This window comes from Corvus hawaiiensis, chromosome 19, assembly GCF_020740725.1.
Source record: "Corvus hawaiiensis isolate bCorHaw1 chromosome 19, bCorHaw1.pri.cur, whole genome shotgun sequence".
NCBI lineage: Eukaryota > Metazoa > Chordata > Aves > Passeriformes > Corvidae > Corvus > Corvus hawaiiensis.
The window spans coordinates 11834775-11860739 of NC_063231.1; the positions used below are offsets into that span (position 1 = coordinate 11834775).

The 25965-nt window shown below is 53.2% G+C and overlaps 2 protein-coding genes across 3 annotated transcripts in view; one reads left to right on the forward strand and one right to left on the reverse strand.

The window, feature by feature from the left end:
- Nucleotides 1-12301, forward strand: part of STX8 (syntaxin 8) — an 88370-nt gene extending 76069 nt beyond the window's left edge. Inside the window, exon 8 of one of the 2 annotated variants that reach the window (XM_048323690.1) lies at nucleotides 11240-12301. In XM_048323690.1, coding sequence (XP_048179647.1) covers nucleotides 11240-11307 — 68 coding nt within the window. In that variant the 3' untranslated portion in view covers nucleotides 11308-12301. The remainder of the gene's footprint in view (nucleotides 1-11239) is intronic. The other variant, XM_048323689.1, reaches the window with a different exon arrangement.
- Nucleotides 12302-14882: 2581 nt separating this feature from the next.
- The window catches only part of NTN1 (netrin 1), an 87909-nt gene continuing 76826 nt past the window's right edge, over nucleotides 14883-25965 (reverse strand). The window contains exons 5-6 of the mRNA XM_048323956.1: nucleotides 24971-25045; nucleotides 14883-18617 (exon numbers count right to left, since the gene is read on the reverse strand). Coding sequence (XP_048179913.1) covers nucleotides 18289-18617; nucleotides 24971-25045 — 404 coding nt within the window. The 3' untranslated portion in view covers nucleotides 14883-18288. The remainder of the gene's footprint in view (nucleotides 18618-24970; nucleotides 25046-25965) is intronic.

Sequence of the window (25965 nt, forward strand, 5' to 3'; positions counted from 1 at the left end):
CGTGTCACCCAGGCCAGGGGTTCCCCAGCACTTTGCTCTCAGAGCAGTTATTTCCTTATTTCCTTTGAAGACTTTTATTGTGCAGCTGCTGCGGCAGCTTGGAGCTGTCATGTGGGGAGGCAAAAGCAGGGAACTGGAGTTAAGAGCTTATAAACTTCTCAGCTTTTAGGAAGGTACAGAGATGAAATGATACCGTGGTTTTTCCCTCCTCCTTTCTCTTCTTTTTTTTTTTTTTTTTTTAAATACAAAATGAGAGGGGACCTCTTGTACTGCACGTGCATAAATTGTACAGGTTTGGCTCTGCTCGAGGCTGAAATTAAAAAATAAAATAAAGTCAAATAGTCATCCTGACACATGAGACAATGCAGTCGTCCAAAACCAAAATAGTTCTGTGTAGTACTCTGCATATAGGAGTCAGGGATCTGTGTGTGGGCTTTAAGAGATGCCTTGCCTTCTTTTTTTGGAGAAGAAACTTCTGTTAACATCTAAATGATGTCAAGAATTCAGCAAGGATTGAGTTCCCTGCTTCATTGGCATGAAATTTTCTCATTGCTACTGAACTCGGTTATTTTATCAGCCTCCTGCTCTTTAGACTCCATTTTCCAAAAACTTTTCAAGTGATTATGCAAGTCAGACCTAATTTCTTATCACAGTTCTTGTGTATATTGGCTCAGTTGTTTGCAAGGGATTGTTTCACCCACCCTGTTTCCCTTGGCATTTTCAGAAGGTTCTTGTAGTTGTTAGCAGCTGTAAATGGCATTAATAAGGAGTATTTGGTTGCTGGTTTCTGCAGTTCTCTCTGCTGATTAGGCTGCGTTGCCAAAGGTTGAGCAAGTTTCTAAAAGCAGGATTGTTCTTTGAGTTGTGAAAACACAATTCTCAACAAAATAACAGCTGGATCTGTGTCAGGAATCCTACAGGCAGGCTGCTGCACCCCTGCAGAAACTGGGGTGAAACACTTCATCCAAAGTGGTATTGGTGTTAACATCAGTGAAGTTTCACCTGAATGTTTAAAGATCCAGCCAAGAAGATGCCAAGGTTTTTTCCCTTTCCTCAGGGTTGTGTCTGAGGTGAAAAGCACTTTCCCACTGCAGCATTTCCCTGCTGTGCTGGGCTTTGGTGGGTTGGGAAGTGCCCTCCTCAGAGCAGCACGGGCTGGTGGGGACAGTGGGCACATCTTTGGCTGGGTTTCATCCAGGGCAATCCAGGGCGTGGGATCCCGCAACAGCTCCATGTCCTTAAGGGTTTCCAAGGCTCAGGCTGACAAAGCCCTGAGCAGCCTGAGCCTGGTCTTGGAATTGTGGAATCATGGAATATCTCAGGTTGGAAGGGATCCACAAGGATCATTGAGGCCAGCTCCCTAACTTGACCCTGCTTGGAGCACTAAGTTGTGCTGGAACCTTCCATGATCCATTTCCTCTGGATGTTTTTATGAGTGATGACTCCAGGTGTCTTTCTCCAGAGCATGTCCTTGCTGTGGTCACCAGACCCTGCTGTTGGAGCAGGAGATTCACCCAGATGAAGTTCATGGAATGAATCAGCTGAAAATAAGAGCTTGAAGAAAACCCTTGGTATCTTCCCAAGATAAACGTTGAGGTGAAACTTCATTGATTTTAACACCAATACCACTCTGCACAAATGGTTTCACCCCAGTTTCTGCTGAGGTCTGTCAGCCTGCCTGGAAAATTCCTGACACAGATGCTGCTGTTATTTTGTAGACCCTGCAGTTGGAGCCTGGCTGCAGGTGGGGAAGGACTCAGTGAGGTGGGATTCACCCAAGAAAGGGAAGCTGATGCCCAGCAAAGCCTGTTGCTGGCTGGATCCCATGGAACAGGGAGTTTGCCATCTGTGTGGCAGCAGGGATGGGATTGTCCAGCCACAACACCAAAGTCAGGTTCACTTTCCTCTGGGGCTGTCGAGGAGTAACCACGTCCTACCTGTGCTGGGCTGTGCTCAGCTGAAGGCTGCAGCTTGTGTTCCATCCAGCACGTGGGGATCAGCCTGTGGCTGAGGGTGTGGAGGGACTTCAGGAAAACTGCCGGAGCAGAGTGAAGGTGTGAGCAGCAGATTGGAGGTCAGGTTCCCAGGAGAGCCCCTTCGTGTGGAGAGAAGTGACCGTGCCAGGAAAATGCCTCAGAGCCGCTCGGGCACCTCGTGCAGCCAAACCTCCCCTTTCTGGGGACCCCATCCCCTGCTGGGCTGGGCACCCTGCACTGCTGGGGCTCGGAATTCCATCCCTGCTGGCTCCTGGAGACACAAAGGCTCTGACACTGGAGGCTGAGCAGGGCTGGCTGCTCCTGTCGCCGTTGCTGGTCGCGGTTGCTCAACCGCTGTTCCTGGAGAAGCTGCTCGGCTCAGGCAGGACATCAGTCCTGACTCAGGCAGGACATCAATCCAGGCTCAGGCAGGACATCAATCCAGGCTCAGGCAGGGGCCTCCTTGCTGCATACCTGGAATTACCTCCGAGCTGTTCTCCAAGGTCTGTAGCAGATGGAGACAGACATCACGAGCAGAGGGGAGAACACTTTGGGCTTCCAGTCCGTATGGACTGGAAAAACAAAAGGAGTTTTGGGTGTGTGGAAGCAGCTCAGATGTGCAGTGTCATTAATCTTCATCGGTGGCTTTTAAAATCGGCAGCAGCCAGAGTCTCCCAGATCTGAAAGCTGTGTTTGTTCAGATGGAGTGGATGTGCAGGGAATTTTTCTGAACTTCACCCCACCAAGGTAGGTTTGTGTCAAGTGGATTGACTGGAGCAGCACTGCGTGGCTCTGACCATTGCAGCAGCCCGGGCTTACAGGGTCGGCCCAGTGGTTTCATGTTTAAAGTTGTCACACATTTAATTCTTGACTGTTTTGTGCCCATTCTTAATTTCTAAAAAGAAAAAAAATATCCACGCTGCTTTTGAGCTGAAATTTCTCATACTTAAGTCTGTGCAAAGATGATTTATGGTGCTAGAAGGGCTCCACTGGAAATGCAAGATCTATTATGAAGTGGATTGAATGGCCCATGCTGAAATGTTTATTGCTGTCTTCAAAATAGAATACATCAGGGTTGATGGGGCCTGTCCAGGAAAGAGAGAGAGTGCAGTGCAGTGGGGCTAGTGGGGTATTTTTAGTATTCCAATAAAAGACAAGGCTTTTAAAGGAAATCACTTATTGCCATTTTGCAATCAAGAATGCAGGAGTGTTCCAGGGACTGCAAGAAATATGCTTCAAGAATGTGGGAGCCATAAGGAACTAATCATTAAATATTCTCCCGTTTCCACCCCCGGCCCTGTGCTGAGGAAGCCATTTAGGAGCTTTGCAATTTGTATGGAAATCTCAGCCCTCCTGACCACTCGGTCAAGCATCCCAGGGGCTTGGGAGCCAGCAGCCCATTTGCAAAACTTCCTACAATTCCTGGGCAAGGAGGGCACTTTGGAAAATGGGAGACACATGGACCAGCCTTCAAGAACACTTAATCTGACCTTAAATGACTGATATGAACACAATGTGATCTTTTTTGTGCTGCAGCCTCTTCTCCTCGATCAGTGCCTTGCTGGGGAAGTTGTCCTTGCACGAGCTTTGGATGGATCAGTAAAACTGGGAGGTTGTTGCTGTTGTTGTTCCACTCGTTTGACTGAGCTGTGCTTATTTCTATTTCTTGTTTATTTTTTTCATGTGATGCTTGAAACATTTTGGAAGCATTTTGGTGCTGTAATGCATCCATCTAAGTAGGGAGGGAGCAATCCCAGCAGTTGCCAGAGTGAAAAACAAAGGCAGAGGCAAAGGATAATCTTTTCCCAAGTGATTCAAGAGCCTAATGGGACAATTTAGTGATGCATCTAAGCAGAGCTGGTGGTTGCCTGCTCCTTCTCCCCACATTCCCACCTTTTTCCCTGTCTGGCCCTGGTGTCCTGGTGAGGCAGTTCAGGGAGCTACAATGGCACAAAAGTGACCCCACCAAAAACAAAGCCGGGCTCTGGGGCTGGTGGCAGATGGACGTGTGCAGATGTCCCCTTCTGCTCCAGGCCAGCAGAGCTGGCCTTTCCTTTGATTATTTTTCTTTCCCCATTTGTTTTTGCTGGAGAAAGTAGTGCAGGAACACCAGTTCCCTGCTGAGATCATCTGTCACAGCTTCTGCCCGTTCCCAGCTTGCTGCAGGTACCAGAGCTGGGGTGTGACCCTTCCTTTCAGGAAAACCCTTTGGAGTTTGCCAGCTGGGCTGGGCTCCTGCATCCCCTGCTGGAGTCGGGGCTGGAGAGGGAAGCTGAGCTGGAGAAGGTCCATGGAGGCACAGATTTGGGAGGAACCCCAGCCCTCAGGGCACTGCCCCATCCCTGGGATTTCACTTGGCCCAGGCTGGTGGCTCCTTGCAGCCAGGGCTGGCAAATCCCCCACATTTGCAGTGCAGTGAGAAGTCTCTTCAGTGACCTGTGACTTGTGCTGCTGAAGGTCCCACCTGGTTGGATTTTGCATTGGAAGCCACTGGATTTTCGGAGGTGATGTTGTTCTCCCCTGGCTGTCCTCCACAGCCTGATCCCAGCGCTCTCCCCACCACGGTTCATGGCACTGTTTGTGCCAAACCTTTCTGTTCCCCCATGCTTGTGCCATGGGGGGATATCTTCTGGTGGAGATGGGGCTGTCCCAGTTAAACCTCTGCTTTCTCACCCTTCCTGCTGGTTTTTCTTAATCCAGAGCAGAAGGGTTCGGGTGACACCTCTGGCTTGGTCAGGCTCACTTGAGTGAATTGAGTGACCCTCATCTGAATTAAGGGATTTTTAGAACCTTTGTGCTCTTGTTTGAGCTGTTTTGCTTCCTTCCTTCTGGGAAAGCTTCACACTGAGGTTTGTGGAACTTTCACAGGTCCCATTCCAAGCTGTAGCTCTGTTGCTCAGAAATGCAGAGTATTCCTTGCCTGCTCCTGTTCCCTGGTGTCCCTGACGTAAGGGAAAGGATGCCCGAGAGTTTGGAGGAGGGACAATTGGAAACTGTGCGTGCTTGTTTAATTAAAAAAAAAGGGGAAGAAAAATAAGCCACATGCAAAGAACTCCAGTAACCACATCTGCCGATGACCTTTGGGGCTGGAAAGGGTTTGATGATAGTGTGGGGCCAAGCAAGGAAAGTCTGTGAAGTCACTCCAAAAGAACAAAAGGAAAAACCATGAGGATGTTTCCAGTTTGGGGCTCGTCGGGAGCTGGGTGATCTGCACAGCTCTGCCCCAGCCCACCCCTCAGAACAGGCAGAGATGGGTTGAGGTTACCAGTTTTGGGTTGATTTGGGGTTTTTGGGGTGGGGAGTCCCTTGGAGAAGCTGTTGGCCTCTCACACCTGCTCTTCATGCGATGGTGAGTCCAGGAAAGGATTTTATTATCCGGTATTTTTGCAGAAGGTGTTCGGGTCTGTGTGTGGATTGCCTTAAAGCTCTCTGGTTCAGTCATTCTGTCTCAGAGGTACATGAACCATTTCTCCACCATTGTCCTCTCCCAACTACCTGCTGCTAATTAAAGGAGATACAAATTTAGCTCAAAGTGTTCCCTTTCCCACAGACTCCTCTGAAAGTTAAAACTTGTGACAGTTTGGTTCTTGCTGTGCTCTTGCCTTGTCTTCAGCTCCAAACAAATGTCTTGCCTGTCTCTGAGCTTCACTTCTGGTGGCTCAGAAGGTAAAATAATTTCTATTTCCTAATTTCTATGGGAAACTTTCCTGCCTTCGAGCTGCCCTTCCTGACTTGTGGTTCTCAGGGCAGCGCAGGAGGCTCAGGAATTGTTTCATAGACACAGAGTCAAATGTGCCCCCTCAGACCATGGGATGGGAGCCTCCCAAAGGCAGGAGGTGACCTTCCCACAGAGCAGCTGAGCATCGGAGGTGCTGAAACGTGAGCAGCAGTTGGAGGCTGTGAGCAAAGCCCTGAGCTGCTGGTGAGGTTGGGTTTGTGCCTCTTCTTGAAGGAATTTGGGATTTCGGTGCAGTTGTGCTTGGAAGCAGTTCAAGGCATTACCTGGCACGCGTCTGTAATTTGAAAAATAGATTAAAAAAGAAGCAAATTGAAGTATAACAATAATGGATTAAGAGAAACACTTATCTCACTTCCTTTCCCTCAGCCAGGCTGCACATGGGGTTTGGGATACAAAGTTTGGGATTACTGGATTGCTGAAGTCGTAAAGGTTTGGATCTAAACTCACTCCACGCTGCTTCTGGGGCTGATCTGACATTGTTTTCTATGGTGATGGTTTTCATCCTGCTGGTTTTTAGCCACTTTGTTTGCCCCCAGGCCCTTCTGTCAGTGAAGTGAGGTGTCTCCATGCCCTGATCAAAGCTTGTCTTAGCAACAAACTCATCTCTGTGCCCCAGAGGGAACCCTATCTCCAACCTGGGATGACCAAACCCCACAAAAATGCAATTTCTAGTGTGTGAAATCATGTTGACTGAGGAGTTAATGTGCATAAACAAAGTCTGCACCTTTCCCTCAGATAAATCGTTTCTTCGTGTTAATCTGGCATCGCGTGAACAGCTCCAAATGTGGAATAACTCATAGACCAAGAGTGTTTTCATCTTACATAGGAATGACCTGGGCTTTTCTTTCTTCCAAATAAGGAATTAATAATGCAACAGTTGTTGTTTCCAACGAGCTCAGCTTTTTTGAGAAGTGTCTTTTTTCCCCTCCTCTGGACCCAGTGAAACACGTGAGCATTTGGAGCCTTTAATAACCGCTCGCGGAGCCTGGTCTTGATTTCTCTGAGAACTGCCAATGATTTTGATGTCAGGGCTGAGAGGTACAACTGGAGTGTTAAATTTCTCGAGGCAGAGCAGTTGAAAAGGAAGGTCAAAAGCAATAAGGGCCAGGTTCCTCTGGGCGGGCGGGGGCGTGGGGTAAGGCAGCGTTTCCCCGGCCCTCTCGCCCAAGAAGACGTTTGGCTGTCACAAAACTAATAAAGAAAAACCTCCAGAGAGGTGCATTCAATGATGCAGGTGTAGGAACCAGGGCTGTATTTACACACAAGCCAGCTTAATAGCGTGGGATTTCTGCTCAAGTGCTTCTTAATGCAGCACAAATTGAATACCCGGCTCGCTCGGCACGGGGAAAATGTTGGAGGGAAAGGTTTTTTTATGGCTTTTGGGGGAGAAAGTGTTTGGCTCTTTTTTAGGGAACATAAAGGACAGCAAGATGGATTTCTTGGGGTGCTTCCCATGTGAAAGTAGTGCTTTAGGTATGTGCAAAGGGTTCAGAGCCAGCCTCCGAGCTGGTTCTCTGCTGCCTCGAAAAGCAGGGCTTTGAAGGGATTTGGGCAGGGTTTCTGCCATGTATCTGGCAACACGGGCTTAAAATTAACTTACTGAAACAGCAGATAAAATTTGGGCTCTTTAAAACTGTGATATTAAATAGAAGTCTCGAGGAAAGCAGCCAGGCCTCTGCAGCCCCTGGTTGAAGCTCCCATCCTTGCCCTGCCTCTCTGCTGCCCTATAAAACAACAATTATGTGGTTGTAAGTTACTGCTCCGTGTCCCTTATAAAAGAAGAGTTATTCATAAACTTCTGGATAGACAGTTCTGTGGGAATATAACTTCCTTGGCCTAAACCAAACTTTTTTCCAGATAATGTAACACTCTACAGGCTCTGTAAAGTTAGAGCATGCTATTTATTGCTATTTTATTATCTATAAAAGACACCAGTGTTGAACCTGGGAATGACACTACACTCAAATCAGCAGGAAAGATAGGGAAAACCCCAAGGACAGCTGCTGTTCCCAGAAACACTCACCAGCAGGGTGCTGGGGGATGCTCAGGGCTTGTTTCAGGGCTGCTTTCCCTGCAGCTCCTCTCTGCAGACACAGAGCCAGGGCACTGCCATGGGCACATCCCATTTCTGGGGTGGGATTTGCCAGGTGCAAGTTGGACATTGTTGGAAGGGACTTGGGTGCACCCTTGCAGCTTCTGAAGCCAGGGCAGAGGGCTTGGCCACACACACACGTGCACATGCCTTAGAATTATTTTTTAATGGGCTCAGATCAGAATTTACTTCAGTCCCCAGGACCCAAGCACCACGAGGCTGTGTTTGCTCTCTGAATAGCCTCCGTGCTGAGCCCACAGAGCCACCCAGCCCACCCAAGGACAGCCACTTCCCAAGGCTCCAGGGCTCCAGCTGAGGTGGATTTGGGGTTGGCAGATGGCATCACATTGGTCAAACCTGTCCAAAGGAGAGTTCCTGCTCGCTGTGGGGAGGGGCTGCCCTGGCAATCTGCTTCCAGGCTGGAAGAGAATCCAGGGCTGGGCACCCCATGGAGAGGGGACATCCCCCCTCAGCATCTGCCCCGGTCACTGGCCCTGGACACCGAGGTGCCGGTGGGGTTCCTCTCCTGGATGCCCTCAAGGTGGGTTTGGACCTCTAGGAATTATTTGTGTTTCTGTGTGAACCCAAGCTGGAAAGTTGGCGGTGTGGGAGTAAATCAGGCACGGTGGGGAGGGTGTCCATGAGGAACCCCAAACCCTCGGAGCTGACACATCCTGGGCAGTGGGAATGGACTGGGGACTTGGGCTGCCCCAGGAGCCCCGGGAAGGGGGGCTGTGGTGTGAACCCCAGCTCTCAGGGTTGGCCAGAGCAGGTGACACAGACCAAAGAGCAATATTAACCTAAATTACATGTATTTCAACCTTTTCTTTCCATCTTACACCTGAAAATGTGATCCTGACTTCATTTGGAAAAGGTTTGGTGAGATCTGCAGTATTGAACCCCCTGAGCCAGGGACCGGGGGATGAGCAGAGGAGTAGCTGAGCTCAGCAGTGGCATCAGAGCCATGGGAGTGCCATCGTTCCCAGGAATGTTGGGGACATCCCCATCCTGCCATGGGACATGCCCTGGCCCTCGGTGCGAGCTGGGAATGCGCTCCCTGCGTTCCTCGGGGCTGGATCAGCAGCTGGAGCTCCGTGCCAGAGCCTTTGGCAGAGGGAGCTTCAGGAGCATGGCATTTACTCCAGCCTGCCTTAATTACTTGCTCTGTAATTGCACATGGATTCCTGCTTCCCACCTTTCCCTGGGAGATGCAGTTTGGATTTGTATTCCTGTCACTGTTTTCCTTTGCACGAGAATCTTTTCTTTGTTCTCTTCCGACTCCTGTTGACTTTAAGAATGGCTTTGATTCCTAAACTTCTCCTTGGGGTTTCTTGTAAGAGGGAATATTTATATTTCATAGCATTTGAGCAAAAAAAAGTCAAAGCAGGCAGAGACCCCAGAATGCAGAATTCCTGTCAGATCCTATCCACGGCTTTTGTGGGGAATCACGTGAATCAGCCAGGTTTTAAACCTTCAGATCCTTCTGATCCGCTGTTCTGAGGTGCAGGGGGGAGCAGTGTGTGCAACATCTGGTCTCTGTCTGCTCTGAGATGTGTGTGCTGAGGGCAGTCCACGTGCTCCTGGTTTGGTGTCCCTGGGATTGCCTCTGACGAGGGCAGCACCTGACCACTGCCCTTTGGCTTCAGGTTTTTAATGCCAGCCTTGTTCCAGGAATAAAATGAAGTTGATTTCATTCTGCTGTCCCTCTCTCCCTGCCCTGACCGTGCCCTGCAGTTCCCTCACTCAGCACTGCCCATTAGTAATCCTTTATTAGTCCCCCACCTTCCCCTCTTCCTGCTGGGGAATCATTTGGGGTTTATGTGCAGTTTTTCTTGGGACTCGTCAAAGAATAATTACACCCCATTAACTCCCCTCCGTATCATTACTAATTCACACCTATGGAGGATTTTCCAAGCAGCTGATCTCGGTTGTCTCTTAATTGCTGGAGTCCATAAACTCTGTTAGGCTGAAACTGTGCGAAGGATTTGCACCCTCTAAAACTTCTCCCTCCAGTGCAAAACATAACAGAGAATTGGAATGTGGCAGCTTTATCAGATCTGACTTCTTCCCTATTTAGGCAAATTATTTGCTTCTGGCTCTGTTGAAAACTCCAAAATGTACATGAAGGTGTAAAAAATATGAGACCAAAAGGGTGAGAAAGTTGTGGCTGTTCAGCCTGGAGAAGAGAGGGCTCCAGGGAGAGCTCAGAGCCCCTTGCAGGAGAAGGACTGGGGACAAGGGATGAAGGGACAGACACAGGGAATGGCTTCCCACTGCCAGAGGGCAGGGCTGGATGGGATAACAAATGGTTTCAGCTGAGCATAGGAGAAAAAAATGCTGGTGGTGGCAACTCTTATTTCCCTGGAAAAAAATCCTGGCCCCCTGGCAGAGAAGCAGTTTCTGCACAGAAAACATGACACTATTTACAAAAAGCAGTGTCTAATATCCTTTTCCAGCTTGGAAAGAGGAGTTTATTTTAATACATCCTTTTTTAATTGCCATGAGCTGGCCTTGTAAATACTGTAAGTGGTTGAGTAATCGTCCTCTGTGAGCAGAGCAGAGGAAGGGACAGGTTTTCCGCTCCTGGAACCCTCTGTGTTCCCTCAGCTCGGGCAGGGAGACAGCACGGAGCAGATACTGAACACAGATTAAAGCCTCTTAATTAAAAGATCTTTTAAACCCAGGGGATGCCCATGGGTGTGATGCCAGTGCCCAGCACGGTGATCCAGCTGGGTGAGGAGGTTGTTTCTTGGGGGTGGTTTGGGAGCTGGATCTGGGATATTCTCACTAAAACATTTCTTTCTTTCCTCTAAAAAATGGGAGAGAAAGGGGAGAGTTCCCCCAGAGAAATGGGGAGTTGGGGAGAAGGGAGGGGATCTCGTTTTGTAGGATCTCGTTTGTCATTGAGTTCTGCAGGGATCCAGTGGGTTTTGGGGCACACAGAGGTGGGGCAGAGCACTGTGGGGTTCTCTCCAGAGCTGGATGATCCCTGTTTTCCCAAGTCAGGTACATGCCTGAGAGCCCAGCTCTGCACAGAGTTCTGTCTGAAAGCGGGAGTACTTTGTGTTGGAAACAATTTCCTGGTGCAATTCAGATTTCCTCCTGAATAATCCTTTGCCCCAGTGGGATGGTACAGAGGGATTCTAACAAAGCTGAACTGGCCTGGCTGGGAGTTCAACATATCCCTTAATGTTTCCATGGCAGATGTTCAGGCAGGGACGTATCCCACTGCTGGAAAATCTTGATTTGAAGGGTCGGGAAGGAAGGAACCGCTCTGCCAACGTGGGGTTTGAGTCCAGGTCTCTGCTCAGGTCACCAGAGTGCAGGGCCTGTCAGGGGTGAGCAGGGGGAATCAGGGAGGAGGAATTTAACCCCAGAAAACCATTTGTAAATGATGAAGGCAGCAGCCTAAGCCTTGTTCTGTCTCCCCAGGGATGCTGGTGGTGATCGTGCTGCTGCTCATCGCCATCGCCGTGGTTGCGCTCTGGCCGACGCATTAACCCGGATCCCGCCAGAGCAGCTGCTCCGTGGGGAGCACCAGGGCTCCAGGGAGGGCCCCCCTGCCTGCAGGGACCTTCTGTGCTGGGAATCAACTCCACAGCTGGGAATCAACTCCACAGCAGCAGACTGAAGCAGCATCCGCCAGACATCCGCTCTCCTTGGAGTGCAGCTGAGGAGCTCTGTGGGATCTGGAGGATTTCAGCGGGAAAAGGGGATTTCATCCCACCCTTCCCACCTTCCTCTGGCACTCAGGCAGCTGCAGCTGTAGGATGGACTCATCTCTCCTGCATCTGCATCTGAGGACACGCTGGTGCTGCTGCCCTGCCCGCTTTGCTGAGCTCAGACCTCCCAGGGGCCTCAAACACCGAAATCCAGGAGTGCTTTGGAGAACAGCAACATTCCCCTGCTTCAGCATCCCTCCTTCAGAGAGAAAATGCTCCAGGGTTTTCAAGGAACAGTCTTGGGGAATGACTGCATCTGGATTCTCACAGGATGGGAAGCGACAGCCCTGCAGGACCCCCATGGGCTGCACAGAATCGCTGGTGACTGGGTCAGAGCTCAGCCCTTGGGGGGAGGTATTGGTGAGTTATTGATCTCCAGGGATGGAGTTACTGCTGAGTTATTGATCTCCAGGGATGGAGTTACTGCTGAGTTTCTGATCTCCAGGGATGGGAGTTACACAGCAGCAGGGCTCAGCCCAGCCTGTGAGGGTGCCGAGCTTTGCCCTCGTGTGCTGCCCAGGGGCTCTGCCAGCCTGGCCTCGGGAGATGCCCCAGAATTAACGTCCTAACTGAGCTCTGCCTCTTCCTTTGACAACTTCTCACACACTTCTGCAGCTGAGGGGAAGGATTACCTATTTCAAAACAAATGGAAAAGAAGTATTAAATGTTTGCTTCTGGCCAAGAGAATAATTATTTTGTTACACATGCCAGTTTGATTTCAGGATTAATAGAGCAAGCAATAAATACTGATTAAATCCATTTATATACAGTTTCTCTGCCTGGGGTTTTATTGTTTCCTACTCTCTTGTGTTGTCTGTGAATGATTTATCCAACGCTGCCATATCCTAAGAGCTGGTTTGGAGGAGGAAATAAGCAATTTCTGTCAGACTTTGTGTGTGTTATGATACATGGACTACACAGAATCCCAGAATAGTTTGGATGGGAAGAACCTTAAAGCCCATCCAGTGCCACCCCTGCCATGGGCAGGGACACCTTCCCCTGCCCCAGGTTGTTCCAAGCCCCGTCCAGCCTAACCTTGAACATTCCCAGGGATCCACGGCTTCTCTTCTTCACCTGTCATTGGTGGTGCCGTGTCCTGCAGCTGTGGGAGCCCTTCCTTGGATCCAGAGAGCATTTTCCTGTCTTTGTGCTCCTGGGAAGGGCAGAGCGGAGTGGAGAGAGGAGCTTGGTGGAGAGAAAGGCCCAGAGCTGTGCCCCTGCCAGCTTCAGACAGGGCTCTGTGCCCGTGCCCAGCCCATCCTCAGCACTCAGAGCTGGAGGAAACTGGAGGTTGGAGCTCCTCTGGAGTCTTCCATATCTTTCCATGGAGAAAATCCTTGAAGCCTTTACAAGTCCAGCCCAGGTTGTGCCTGGTCGGTTTTCTTGGAGAGAGGCTTCACCTTGTGGCTGTCAGGAGGGGAGGGGCAAACAGAGGTGCTTTGATGTTCTCTGGTTTTCAAGAGGACACGGCAGGGCTTTGATGAGTTCATTGTTGATGTCAGATTAGAACCGGAGCTTTAAGCAGGGCTGCTCCAGCTGGAACCAAGAAAAGGCTTTGGGGAGGGGTTCCAAACTGTGCATTCCTGCAGCTCTGCGGAGGGAGCCACACTGGGAATGCTCCTGGAGCTGTTCCTCAGCAGCAGCCCCTGAGCCCGGAGCGGGATTTCACTCCCAGTTCTGGAGCAGCCCCGTTGCTCTTCAGTGACAGCGGGGGAGCAGCAGGGTTTGTTCAGATGAGACCACGGGCCTGGGCTTCTAATTAAAGCTGTCAATTGTGGAGGGAATTACGGCTTTGTTTGGATTCCCAGGACACGCAGGGTGGACGTGGAACTCATCCTGATCAGCGTTCCACAGGGACTTTGTCCTGGCCGAGGCTTTCAAAGGCACTTTCTGACCCACTGGGCCCTCCAACACATTTTTCCTGTGAGCGCCTGGGAAGGGTGGAAACACCAGGGTTTGCTCGTTGTGCTGGCGAACAAAGAGGTTCTGAGCCTTGCCCTTTAGGTAACATTTAATGTGTCGTGTGGGTGAGGAGTTTTATTAAAAAGCAGTGGATTTGGCAGCACTCTGCTGTGTGCAGGGAAGCTTTTCTGTCTCCCTAAAGAAAAAGAAGGTTAAAATACGAGAGACGCTGGGGTTTGGCTCTGAGCAGCGGCGTTGGAGAAGCCAACCTGGAGTGGCTTCTCCAAGCAAAGATCTTCCAGGAATGTGCCCAGAGACATCCCAGGCTTCTCCTTCCCTGCCACCTCCTCCGTTTCTCTCCTGGAGGATGTGCTCAGGAGTTCAGCTGCTTCCAGCTGTAGTTCCAGCAGAACTCGGGGTGCTGGAGCAGGTCTGGTGCATGCTCCAGGCACTCGGATGTCCCAGTGCCCTGGGAAAAATCCCCCCCTCCTACACGAGAATAGGGATCATCCTGGAAGGCTGCTGGGCATTTTCACGTTCCCTGATTCCTGGTGTGAGCTCGGTGTGTGGATGGCTCCTCTCCCACACTGCCTGGTGGGAAAACCACTCCAGGTCCAGCCCTCTGTGGGAAAAGCCTCATCCCCCTCTTTCCAGAGCCACCACGTCACCTTTGGACAAGTGGCCACCTGCAATCTGGGAAGCCCATTTGCCCCTCGGAGCAGAGGGTTGGCACTTGTGACCCATTTGTCTCTGCAATAAAGATCTGACATTTCTGACCCCAAGGATGTTTTTGGATTCATAAATTCCCAGCGATGCTGAAGACTCAGGTCAGCCGGGCTGACCCCCCGGCACTTGGCAGCACCTTTTGCCTGCACTTTTGTCCCTGGAAATGTTTTGCTGCCTCAGTTCCCCCCCACCTCCAGCTCTCCATGCTGTCGGTGCCACCAGCCCTTGCCTGGCCCCGCAGATCCTGGGGTGGAGCTGATGGAGCCCTGAGCCCTGCACTGGATGGGGGGCAGGAAGGGCCAGCGCTGCTGAGCAGCCTCTGGGTGGGACAGAAACGGGTTCGGAGTGGGGTTGGAGCTTTCCTGACTCCAAACTTCGGCTGTCCCCTGTCCCCACACCTGTCCCCCAGCTCTGGGCAGGGTCCCACAGGTTTTGGCTCTGTCCCGCTGCAGGGCACAGCTGAGCCGTCAGGAGCTGCTGGGGACCCCCCATCCCTCCCACCCATGGGGGCCCCGCTGGCCCCAAGGCCACGTGGCGCTGCCTGGGGGTGCTGGGCAGGGACAGGGCTGGGACTGGCAGCCAGAAGTAGCTGTGCCACCTCAACCCTGCCAGGGGGACAGCGGCAGAGCCAGGGCCTGGAGGGGACACCATCACTTCTTCGCCCAGGTCCTTGTCCCACAGGTTCACCGACCAACGGGGTGGGAAGAAGCAGAAATTCCTGGTGGTTTTTACAGTTTACAAGAGTTTATTCCACTGGTTTCTGACTTTAGTCCTACCGAGGGGGTGCTGAACAGTTACAAGCTCCTTCGGGTCAATTACAGCCAATCTAACGAACAAACAAACAAAGGGGGGGAAAAAAGGAAAAAAAAAGAAACAACTCAGAAAAACAATAAGAAAATCCACAACTTTTTCACGTGTCATTAAATATATTCATATATAATAACCATAATATATTAGTATGCATTGTAAAGAAACATCGCCCAAAGCAGTCTGCCATGGTCATAACTAAACAACATTTACAGTTCAAGATATTAACAGAAATAATAAAAAAAAAAATCAACAAAAAAAACAACCCCAAAACGAACACAGGTTTGTGAGGGGATGAGGCGGGGGCGGGGAGGGGGCACGGACACGACGAACAGAAACGAGACCAAGCGACTTCTGTCGGGTGCTACGGTCAGTGATGATTGTTTTGGCATTTCAGCTGCTCTCCGAAGCCTCTCTGAAGGCACCACAGCCCCTTCCCAGCCACCCCACTGTCCTCGGGGTCCCCACTCCTGTCCCCAGGGCGATGGGTGGGCGCCGGGTTCTTCGCTGGCCAGAACGGGGTTGGTCCCCCAGAGCTGCCCCCCGGCCGTGCAGGTGTTTAGGGGGGCACCTTGTCCCTCTGGGTGACCTGGCAGAGGTGTCCTGGAGCTGTCCTGGAGCTGTCCTGGAGCAGGGGTGGCTGCAGGGAAGAGCTGCACCTCTGGACCCCAAAATGGGGCTGCTCTGCCCTCCCAGCAGAGGCTGTTCCAGTTCCACCAGTTCCAGCAGCAGCTCCTGCAGGTCAGGGTTACTGGGAGCGCATGAAGGGCACTGGGATGGAGTGAGGGGTTTTTCCTGGTCTGACTGGAAAGCACAAAACTCCAGCAGGGATGAAGGGACAGGTCCTGGTGGGACAGGGCTGGGGACTTCCCTCCGTGGCAGGATCTGGGCTGTTGTGCCAACTCATTTCCTTCGGAGTCCCGGGGCTGTGCCAGTGCCTGGAGGGGTCTGGCCGTGGGATGAGCGGGTGGGGGGTCTTCTGCAGCCTCCGAGACCAGTGGGAGCAGGGAAGGGGCTGGAGGGTGCCCCTGGGGGGGTTGGGGTGTCCAGGCTGTGCTGGGGAGGGCGGCTGTGCTTGCCAAGGGTGGACACTGGGAGTGAGCCCTGGGTGCCCAGGTGTGCTGTGGGCAGTTCCCCCGGCCTTTCCTTGCTGCTCTCCAGGTGGAGAACTGGCTTTGGGTTGGATCCTGTTACTTTTAGGCACCATTTGAAGGTCTCCAGAGGGTGGGGACATCCCAGCTCCATGGGGATGTGCTGTCTCCAGCTCTGCTGGGTCCCTGGCAGCAGCTGGCATTGGCTGCAGGAGAGCATCCAAGTCCTGGTTTGGGGCTTTAAGCCTCCATTTAGACACTTGAGGTCAGATTTTATCCTTCAAAACTTGGTGGCTTCGCTTCCCTTGGCTGCAAAACCATTGGCTCTCCTTGAGCTCTGAGATAAGGACAACCAAGTCCATTTTGGGAAAGGGGAGAAAACACAGACTTGGAGCAGGGAGGGGGAGTTGCTTGATGCCCAGGGTGGGATTTTTCTCCTAATACCCAGATTAATTTTGGGGGCCTTGTGGTGGCAGGGGAGGCTCAGCAGAGCTGGGTCCCTCCGGGTGGTGTCTCCAGCAGCCCTGGGAGCCTCCTCTTTGCACCTATTTACATGGCTGCTCTGCTTTATGGTGGTTTATGTCATTATATAAATATTGTCAATTGCTATAAAACAAGGCAAAACCACTGGAAAATGTCATAAAAGAGATGTTTCCAAGTTTCCTAAAAGGAAAAATACCGGGGAGGTTTTGCTTTTCATAGCGACTAATGTTTGCTTCTCCTCCAGGTACCCGTCCTGCCCTCCCTGCCTTCCTGCCCCAGCTGTTCCCGGTCTGCATGGATGGGCTGGAACTGGACATCCCCATTCCCCATGGGCTGGTGTGGCATGGGGGTGACAACTCCAGAGCCCGTCCTGCCCGCAGGGTGCCCAGGGGAGGATGCTCCAGTCTGAGGTGAGGCGGCCTCCACTATGCTCAGTGCATCAGTGACTGGAAATTGGGAATTTTGGATCGGCTGTTTCCCCCCCAGCAGGAGGAGCTCCAGGTGGGTCACACCTTGCTCCTGGCTGAGACCCCTTCCCTGGGCACTGCCCTGTGCGGGCTCTACCCCAGCCAAGCCTCAGAGCTCTGCACTGGCCCCGCTGCCCATGAGGGCACCCCCTGCTCCCCTCTTTGTCTCCAAGACTTTTTGCAGGGATGCTGGGGAGCTGCAGCTCCAGAGGGAGTGAGGGCAGAGCTGGTGTGGGCTTGGGAGAGCTGCCCGAGTCTGGGAGTGAAACCAGTGGCCAGCCAGCACCTTGGTGTCACCTGCAGGGATCTTCTACCATCGGAGGGCATCTGGTGTGCTGACAGCAGCAGAGGGGACTGAGCCGCAGTGGAGACTCAGGGACTGACATTGGCAGGATCTTCCAGGGCACTTACGGGATCTGGATGCCAACTCATTTTTTGTCAGGTCTGGGTGTTTCCTTGGGGATCCTGGTTATGATTCTTTGCCTGTGAATGGGTGGCTGGCAGGCGACAGGGCACCAGTGGGCTCACACTCCTTCAGTGTGGTGGGGGCAGCCTCCTCAGCGCCAGGGGCTGAGCACGGAGCCATTCCCAGAGTTAGGCACAGCAGGAAGTCACCCACCAACGTTGTCCCCTCTTGGCTGTGCCTAAAGTGGACCCAGAGCATCAGCACAGCTGGAGACCTCGGCCGCCCCAGGCACCATCAGTGGGTGGTGGCCACGGCTGTCGATACCAAAGCCCTCCAAGACCCCGCCCGTCGATCCTCGGGTCTGTCCTCAGCAAAAGTCTCGGTTTAGTTTCCTCTACAAGAACTGTCTCGGTCAGCCTAAGTTGCAAATACGTATTTTGGGGATGGGGAGTTAATTTCCAGCGGTGCTGTTGATTAGTTTCTTACAGGGTGGACGTGCCCATGCCGTGCTTTGGAGGCAGCAGATGTTGGTGGCTGGAAGGCAGTTTGGTGGCTCTGAGCTCTTCAGCAGCGGGGCAGGAGGGAGCTGGGGGGCCCCGGGTGCCGCACACCCGCATCCCACGCTGGGTTCTGTCCGTGTGTGTGTGATCTGTTTTGTTGGGTTCTGTTGGGTCCTGTTGGGTTCTGTTGGGTCCTGTTGGATCCTGTTGGATCCTGTTGGGTTTTGTCTTCCCTGGAATACGAGGTGCAAGCCCAGCACCCTCCAGCCGTGCTCACTGTCCCCCTGTCCCCCCAGCCCGCCCTGGCAGCCGGTCCCTGCCCGCCCCAGCTCTACACAAAGCAGCATGCACAGTCAGTCTCTCCCTCTCCTCCTCCTTTAGGCTTTCTTACACTTCCCCTTCTTCTCCCGCTGCTGGAACTTCCGGAGCCGCCGGGCCCACGTGTCCCGCCACTGGATCACCAGGCTGGTTTTGTCCGCAATGATGCCGCTCTGGTCGGGAGAGTCCTCGTTGTTGCCCAGCAGCAAATACTTCTTCATGGGCTTGATTTTGGGGCACTTGCAGGCTATGTCCTTGGAGTGGATCCACAGGGTCTGGTCTCCGCGCCGGATCCGGTTGCTGCCTTGTTTGTAGACAGAGATGATGTTCACCGTGAACTTCCACCAGTCCGCGTTTTTTTCCGCCTTCAGGATGTGGATCTGGACAGCTGGAAAAAAACAACACACGAGGCAAGAGAGGAAAAGGTGTTACTCTTTGAGCTGGTGAGGAGAAAATGAACTCCAAGCCTTACCTAATGCGCTGTGGGAGGGAGTTTGTCTCCAGAGCCCAGGCTGGGGCACAGCAGCCAAGGGTTTTGGTGCCCCAAAACTCTGTCCCCAGGCCACCCCCAGGAGCAGGAGCAGCTGGTGCTGCATCTGAGGGTCTCAGCAAAGCTTCCAAGACCACCACAGGCTTGGGAGATGCTCTCCAGCTCTGAGCTTGGCAGAGTCACTGGAGCACCTCTGCAAGTGCTGAATGGCAGCGCTGGGCTCCAAGGAGATCTCCTGGTGTCCTGGCAGAGGACTGGGAGACCACCAGCTCCCACAGCAGGACTGGGGTGGGAGGACAACCGTGATCCCTACACAGGGTGGTGATGCTGCTGCTGCTGCTGCTGCTGCTGGTGATGATGTTCTCCAAGCCCGTGGCTGATGCTGTGTAACCTCCTCTGTAGCCATGGACTGAGGAAACCTCAGCCCTCCACCACTGCAGCCCTTGGTCTTTCCTGGAATAGGGCTAAAAATCAGCTTCCAGGAAAACACCTTCCCCAGGCAGGGCCTGCCCACCCTGCTGGGTTTGTTTGCTGACTGTGGGACGAGGAATCCCCAGCAGCAGAGACAGAGGGAAATCCCAGGTGAGGATGGCCTGGCTGGGAGAGCAGGCACGGAGAGCCTGAGCTCTGCACAGGCTGCTGCAGCACAACCACAAAGGGCTTTTTTAGCCAAATCATTGAGCCAATCATTGAGCCAAATCACTCCCTTTTTCCCCACTCTTCCCTCCATGCCCTGGGAGCTGTAAACCCCTGCCCATTCACCTGCCTGGCTCAGCTCCAGTGGGGCCAATCCTGTTTGTATAAATTAACAGAGGCAGAATAAACTCCCCCAAACCTCGGGGAAAACTCTCCCATTTGCCTTGTAACAGTTTTCCCCCCCGGGCTGGTGGTGGAGGAGCATCCCTCTGTCTCTAAACCCAAGTGATTCCAGGCTCTGGGAGGAAGCAGAGCTCTGCAGCCCAGCACAGCTTTTTAACACGTTGCAAAATATATGGGGTATTTTTTTTCAGAGCATGTCATGGAGGCCAGATGCTTTCATTAAAAAAAAAAAGGGAAAAAAGGGAAAAAAAACAACCCTCAGCTCTGACCGTGTATTTCCCTGTCTGGTGTGAAGGTAACAAAATGTGAGGAGTAGCCAATTTTTATTTTTTGGAAACAAATCTTTCCAAAAAAGCTTAAACCTTTGACCTGCCTGGGTCCGCACTGACAAAATGGAGAAAATGAATGAAAAGGAACCGGAGAGAGGTGGTTACAGGAAACTCTGCTCTAAAACACACAGTCTGTATTTTTTTTTATGTCAAGGCCCCTGTCTCTTATTTTTTCCCTTTTTATTAATGAAGTGGAAGGAGTGAAAGCTTTGAGGAAGGCTTGGCTGGCGCAGCCACAGCTGCCTGCCCTGACAGCCAGATTTCTGCCCATAGCTTCCCATCCAGGACGCTCAGTTCCTCCTGAGCCGGGTTTTGGAGCCCAGCTTTGGTGGTGTTTGCCTGGGTATTTCAGAGGTGGGATGGGATCAGCGCCTCCAGCATCTCCCAGGGAGCACAGGGTGTGCAGAGAGGCAGAAATGGGCCAGGATGAATTTTTGGAAGCACCTAAACTGGCTCCCCTGGGGAAATCCCCAGGGATTTAAAGGCTCCCTTCCCACGAAGGAGGTTTCAGTCCCTTCCTGGTTTGGGGTAAGGGACTTGGCTGCCTCTGCTGTGCCCCTGCAGTCCAAAGCTGGCTTTGGGGCTTGGTTGTCCTTCACTTGCCATCTCCTGGGACAAAGCTTGGCTATGTGGTGAGCTGCTCTCACTTGGCTGATGTTCCCATTAAACCCCTGTGCTCAGGACTGTCCCTGTCTCTGCATCCCTGGGAAAACATCCCTGGGAAAACACCCCTGGAAAAACATCCCCGGAGAAACCCCTGGGGCAGCAGATGGGAGGATGTGATGGGGGGTGATGGTTACTCATGGGGATGGTGCTCCCCTCGCTGGGGTCCCCTGGGAGCAGCTGGTGTCCTGGAGCAGGAGAACAAAATCAAAGGGGCTGCAGCTTCCACAGCTCCAGCTGAGGCTGGTGACACTGGTTTCACTGAGAATGGGCTCTGGTCCAGACTGGTGACATTGGTTTCAGCAAGGAGAGGATCCAGTCCAGCTCCAGACACCGCTGGTGCCTCAGGGCTGCCTGTGCCTCCTGCCTGCTCCTCCCTGAGCTTTGCAAACTTTGGGCAGCTGAGCCCTGGGGGGAATCTGGGGCTGCTGCACTCCAGGCACTCCCAGAGATCCAGGGATTTTCCTCCAGGTTCACTTCCCTGCACCCTGCTCTGGCAGCAAACGGGCCCGGGGAGGTGGGGGACAGCTGGGTCCCCGTGAGGGCAGCGGCTGCCCCAAGAACCACATCCCGCCTGACACCGACACCTGAGCCACAAATCTCACCTGGCTGGTGCCTTCTCCGCCTCAGCACCTTATGGTTCTTTGCAAGAAGAGGGTGGTCGAGTGGTCCCTGGGCTGTGGGAGGGGACAGAGGGGCCCCGGTCCCCTCCTGCATCCCCAGAGCTCAGGGATGCTCCTGGCTCCTCGAGGCCTGGCTGGGAGCCTCCAGCCACAAGAAAGCCCCAAAGGCTGGGAGCTGGACATGAAAGCCCAGGGAGGGATGGTTTGATGTTAATGAAAACAAAACCCAGCCCAAAGCCTCAGAACAAGGTTTGAGGGCAGCTGCTGAAGGCTGAAAGCAAAGCAGCGCCTTGCAGCATTCAGGGATCGTGAGTCAGGGCCCCAAAACTCCTGAGGCTGCCATGAAAAGAGGGAGGCTGGGGAAAACCTAATTATTTCATTCTTTTTTTAATTTACATTTGGGGTTTTTGATAAATCTCCTGAGTTCAAGGCTTCCCCTGCTAAGGCTGACTCAGGGCTGGGCTGCAGGGCCAAATCTGTGCATGCTGCTGTGGAATCCCGGAACATCACACGTATCCCATACACAGACCTGTCTGTGGGAGCTGGAAATTTGGGGGACATCCTTGTGCTGGCCCCTGGGAAAGATCCCGAGGAGCGGCAGTGGGAACAGAGCGGTTTGAGGGTGTTCAATACGGCCAGGTGGCAGGGGGTGCTGGGGACAGCGGGGGCAGGCACAGATGTCCCGGTCCAAGGCAGGGTTTTCCAAAGGCTTGGCTCCCCTCTCACTGCACAAGTGGAGTGGAGTCCATGTGGATTTTATTCCAACCAGCAGCAAAAGGTGACCCCGACACCATCTGGGTTTGGGAATGTAAAGGGCTGGCTCCTCGCTGGAGCAAAGACTTAAAATGGGATTTTTTTCCCCCTTTTTTTCAGTTTTTAATTTATTTGGCGGCAGCTTTGCCTCGCTCCGGTTGCCAATTTCCTACCGGTTCAATACTGGAGATTTATGAGCCCTAATCCCGGCCGGCCTGGGTGTGCCCTGGTGCTGGGGGACCCCTCACTGTCCCGGCCCTCCCTCAGCACGTGGCTGCAGCCGGGATTGCCCTGCTCCGGGAATGGCATTTCTCCACCTTCCCGGGCACTGAAGGGGCTGTGAGCACCGGGCTTGGTGCTTCCCCCCTGCCTTGGCGTTTTTGGGGGGATTCAGGTTTTTCCTCCCCCCTCCCTCCCTCTTTTCAAGCTGCCTTTTGAAAATACGTTTTGCTTTTTTCCAGCAGCCCCTGCCAAGCTCCTCTCGACAAAGGGGGTGACTAAGAGAAGGCTCCACTGAAGGAAGGATTTTTTTACTTTTTTTTTCCAAGAAAGGGCAAAGTGAGCAGATGATCTCACCTTTCGGATGAGGATTCTGTTCCTCACCCCCATTCCCTCCCCAGTGCTGGGATGGGGAACCAGGGCCGGCATGGGGGCGATGCCTGGGACCACAGTGCTGGTACAAAATCGTCCCAGCATCATCTGGGCAGGATCGGGCCCTGCTGCAGCACAGGGAGCTCAGAATCGGGGCAAAAGGGAGATGTAAAAGCTCCAGATTTCCTTTACCACAGTCGCACCCCACAGAGAATGGAAAAAGCCCCAAAATCGGGCTGAAAACGTGGCACCTGAGGGAGTAATGGATTTTCCCGCATCACCTGGATCAGCATCATCTGCTCTCATCAAATAATCCCCTTTCCTTTTGGGAATCTCTGCCCTCCGTGGGTTCAGCAGAGATCCCTTCTGCTTCCCCGGGATTTCACTGCCCCCACCCCAGCAAACCCCTCCTCTCTCCCTGCTTTTCTGGGAGCTGAGTGACCCTGCGCTCCCCCACGCAGCCAAAATAAACCCAGAAAAAGCTTTTCTGCCTCTGTTCCTGCCTCCCCCCTCCCTGAATCTCCCAGCCTGCCCTCCCCGCGTCCTGTTTCACTCCAAATATTTGCACCCAAACCCATCTCGCGGGAAAAAGCCCAAATTAAAATAAAAAGAAAAAAAAAAAAACACAAACCCGACAAAAACAAACAGATACGAAAAATAAATAAGGGAAAATATCCCCTTTGAAAGGCTGAATGAAACGGGGAGCTAAAAAGCCCCATTGAGGAGCGCGGGGCGGATGATAGCTCCCGATTGAGCCTGCGGGAGAAGGAACTCTGTTCAAGCTAATTAGGGCCTTTTAGGACATTCAGCCCAGCGATGCCAGCAGAACGGTGAGGAAAAGAGCCTCCTAATTGGCTTCCTGCTGGGGTGTCAGTCCCAAAGTCTTTATTATCCCTCCCTGCACCTTTTCAACCCTTTCTTCCCTCCCTGGCCCTGGTGAAAGCCTGGGCTGCCCCGGCACCGCTCACCCTGCTGCCTCACCACCATGGTTTGTCCTCCAAAAAGCAAATTTGCCGTGGCTGTGGGGCTGGTTGGGGCTGTGGGGGACCCTTCATGGCCAGGAGGGTCGGGTGGGAGCGCCCCAGTTCCAGCACTGGGACAGTCTGAACCCCTCACCTGAGCCAGCCCCAGCAAGCGGCTCTGGCTCGCTCGTGAAGCCGCAGGGGTGATGCTGAGTGAGAAAAGAGAAGGGAAAAAGCTCCTTCAGCTCCCCTACTCACTGCTCCAGCGGCATCTCTTCCCTATTCATTGCTCCGGGGGTATCTCGTGCCTGAGACACCTCCTTGAGCCACCCACACTGCCCTTTGGAGAGCTCAGCCCTCGGGAGATTCTGGAGAAGCCAGGTGGGAAATGAAGGGATGCACATCCACGTGCGGGAAAAGTGCATCGTATCAGCCAGCAGAGAATCCGGCCACAGGAAAACCCCACGGCTTTATCACCTGGGCTCAGCCTCACTCCTGTCCTGAATAACCCCATCTACAACCTGAACAACCCCCAGCAGCTTCTCATGTGCCATTAAACTCTTTTATCCAAGTTATTTATCCAAGTTTATTCCTTGGGCCTTCCCAGCACCTGATGAACCTCCAGCAGCTGCTACAGGCATGGCCTTGCTGGACAGGGACCACGATCACGCCCCAGCTCACCCTTGCCAAGGATACTCACTATCCATTTTGCCCCATGGATAATAAATGGGAATGCAAATAAAACCTTTGCCTCCAAGCCTTCCTCCTTCCCCTGGGCTCCCAGGGAGGTGCCAGAGCACAAAACCAATGTGGAGCATCCCTTGGCCGGCTCCCCCTGGGGTCACCCTGCCTTTGTCCCTCATGGACCCACGTTAGAAACAACCCCAGGAGCAGAAAGGAGCTGAGGGAGTTCGGGATGTGCCTGCTCCGAGCCGCTGCTCTGAGGCAGAGCTGTAGAAGGATTCCCAGGGCCTTGAGTACCAGTAAGGATTCCAGAGTCTCCTGGCTTGTCCCAGGGCTGCACCAGCCTCTGAAGTCGCCTGGGAATGTCAGGGGATTGGATCCAGGTGACAGGGAACTGCTTGCTGCTCATCCCCACAGCAAAGGGCAACCTTTAAAAGCTGTGGCACAGAACAGCACGGTGAGAGGAGAGGGGACGTGGTGTCATCCTAACCCAGAAGACACTGGGAAACACTTGGAAAAGATGAGTCTCCTGCAGATGCTGAGAAAACCCCCAAATCAGGGTCCACAGCGTGCTCATCCCAATTCCCCGAGTGACACACTGCTCCACCAAGCATCGCCGCCCCGGGCTGCCTCTCCAAACCTGGCAGAAACCATTCCCAAAATTGCTCACATCCCAGCACTGCTGTGGCTGGGACCCAGGCTGGGACCCACTGGCTGTGGCTGGGACCCAGGCTGGGCTGGGTGGGCTTTGGGACACCCCGAGGGGATGGATGCTCCTGCCCCGCATCCCTTTGGCACCGCTCCTCCCTCGGACGGGGGACACTCACCGTAGTCTTTCTTACAGTACTTCTTCATGTTGATCTTCAGCTTCCCCTTGGAGGCTTTGCAGTATGAGTCACAATCTGCACGCAGAGAGGGGGAGGGCAAGAAAACATTAACAAAACAAATTAGCCTTAAAATGAAGAAAGGGCTGGGGGAAGGGGGGACGGCTCAAAGCTGCAGCCTGCCATGAATAAGCAGCGTGCCTGTGATATCCATCTGCCAGAGCCCGATTGGGTCGTCGGAGGGGGCATTGAGAAAGCCCTTCCTTTCTAAAGAAAGCTGCTCACAAAGGAGCCCATCCTCCCTCCCGCCCGCCTCCCCCGGCCCGGCTTCCCCGGGCCGCTCTGTCTTCCTGGGAGACCCCGGGGGCCTCCCTTATTGTGCCACCCAGAGCTTTTGAGAGCCACACAAATTCCCCCTGTTCTCCAGCTCCCAACTGGAGCCCGCCCGGAGCCCACAGAGGCCCCATTGTCACCCCTAACCCGGGCCGGTGTCAGCCTTTGGCATTCATTGCCGGCAGATTCGGGCTGGGGTCAGCCCCCCACAATGCGGGTCAGAGAGGAAATTAGCAGCCCATGAAGCATTAGCAAAGCCTTTTGGTGTCCACTCTACTGAAGTGTGCAAATAAAATACCCCAGTAGGAACATCTCGTTTCTAATGGGCCCGCACTGCTGGGACACGCTGGCCCGGCCCGGGTGGAGCAGGGCCCGGCAGGAGCCTGGCACGGCCCCCTGGCACTGCCGTGGCCTGCAGCCCGCGGGGACGCTGAGCCCTGCCCCGGGAGCTGCTGCCCCTCCAGTGGGTGGGCAGTGCCCTCCGGCCACTTCAGGAACGTCCCCGTGGCACCGCGGCCAGGCCAGTGTGGCTGGAGAAGTGCCATCCCCATGCCAGCTGCCAGGATCGGGCTGGGCTCGTGGATGTGCTGTCCATGAACATCCACGGCTCCTCAGCACCCGCGGGTGCCAGAGAGAGGCCCCCAGCAGCACAGAATGCCCTAACT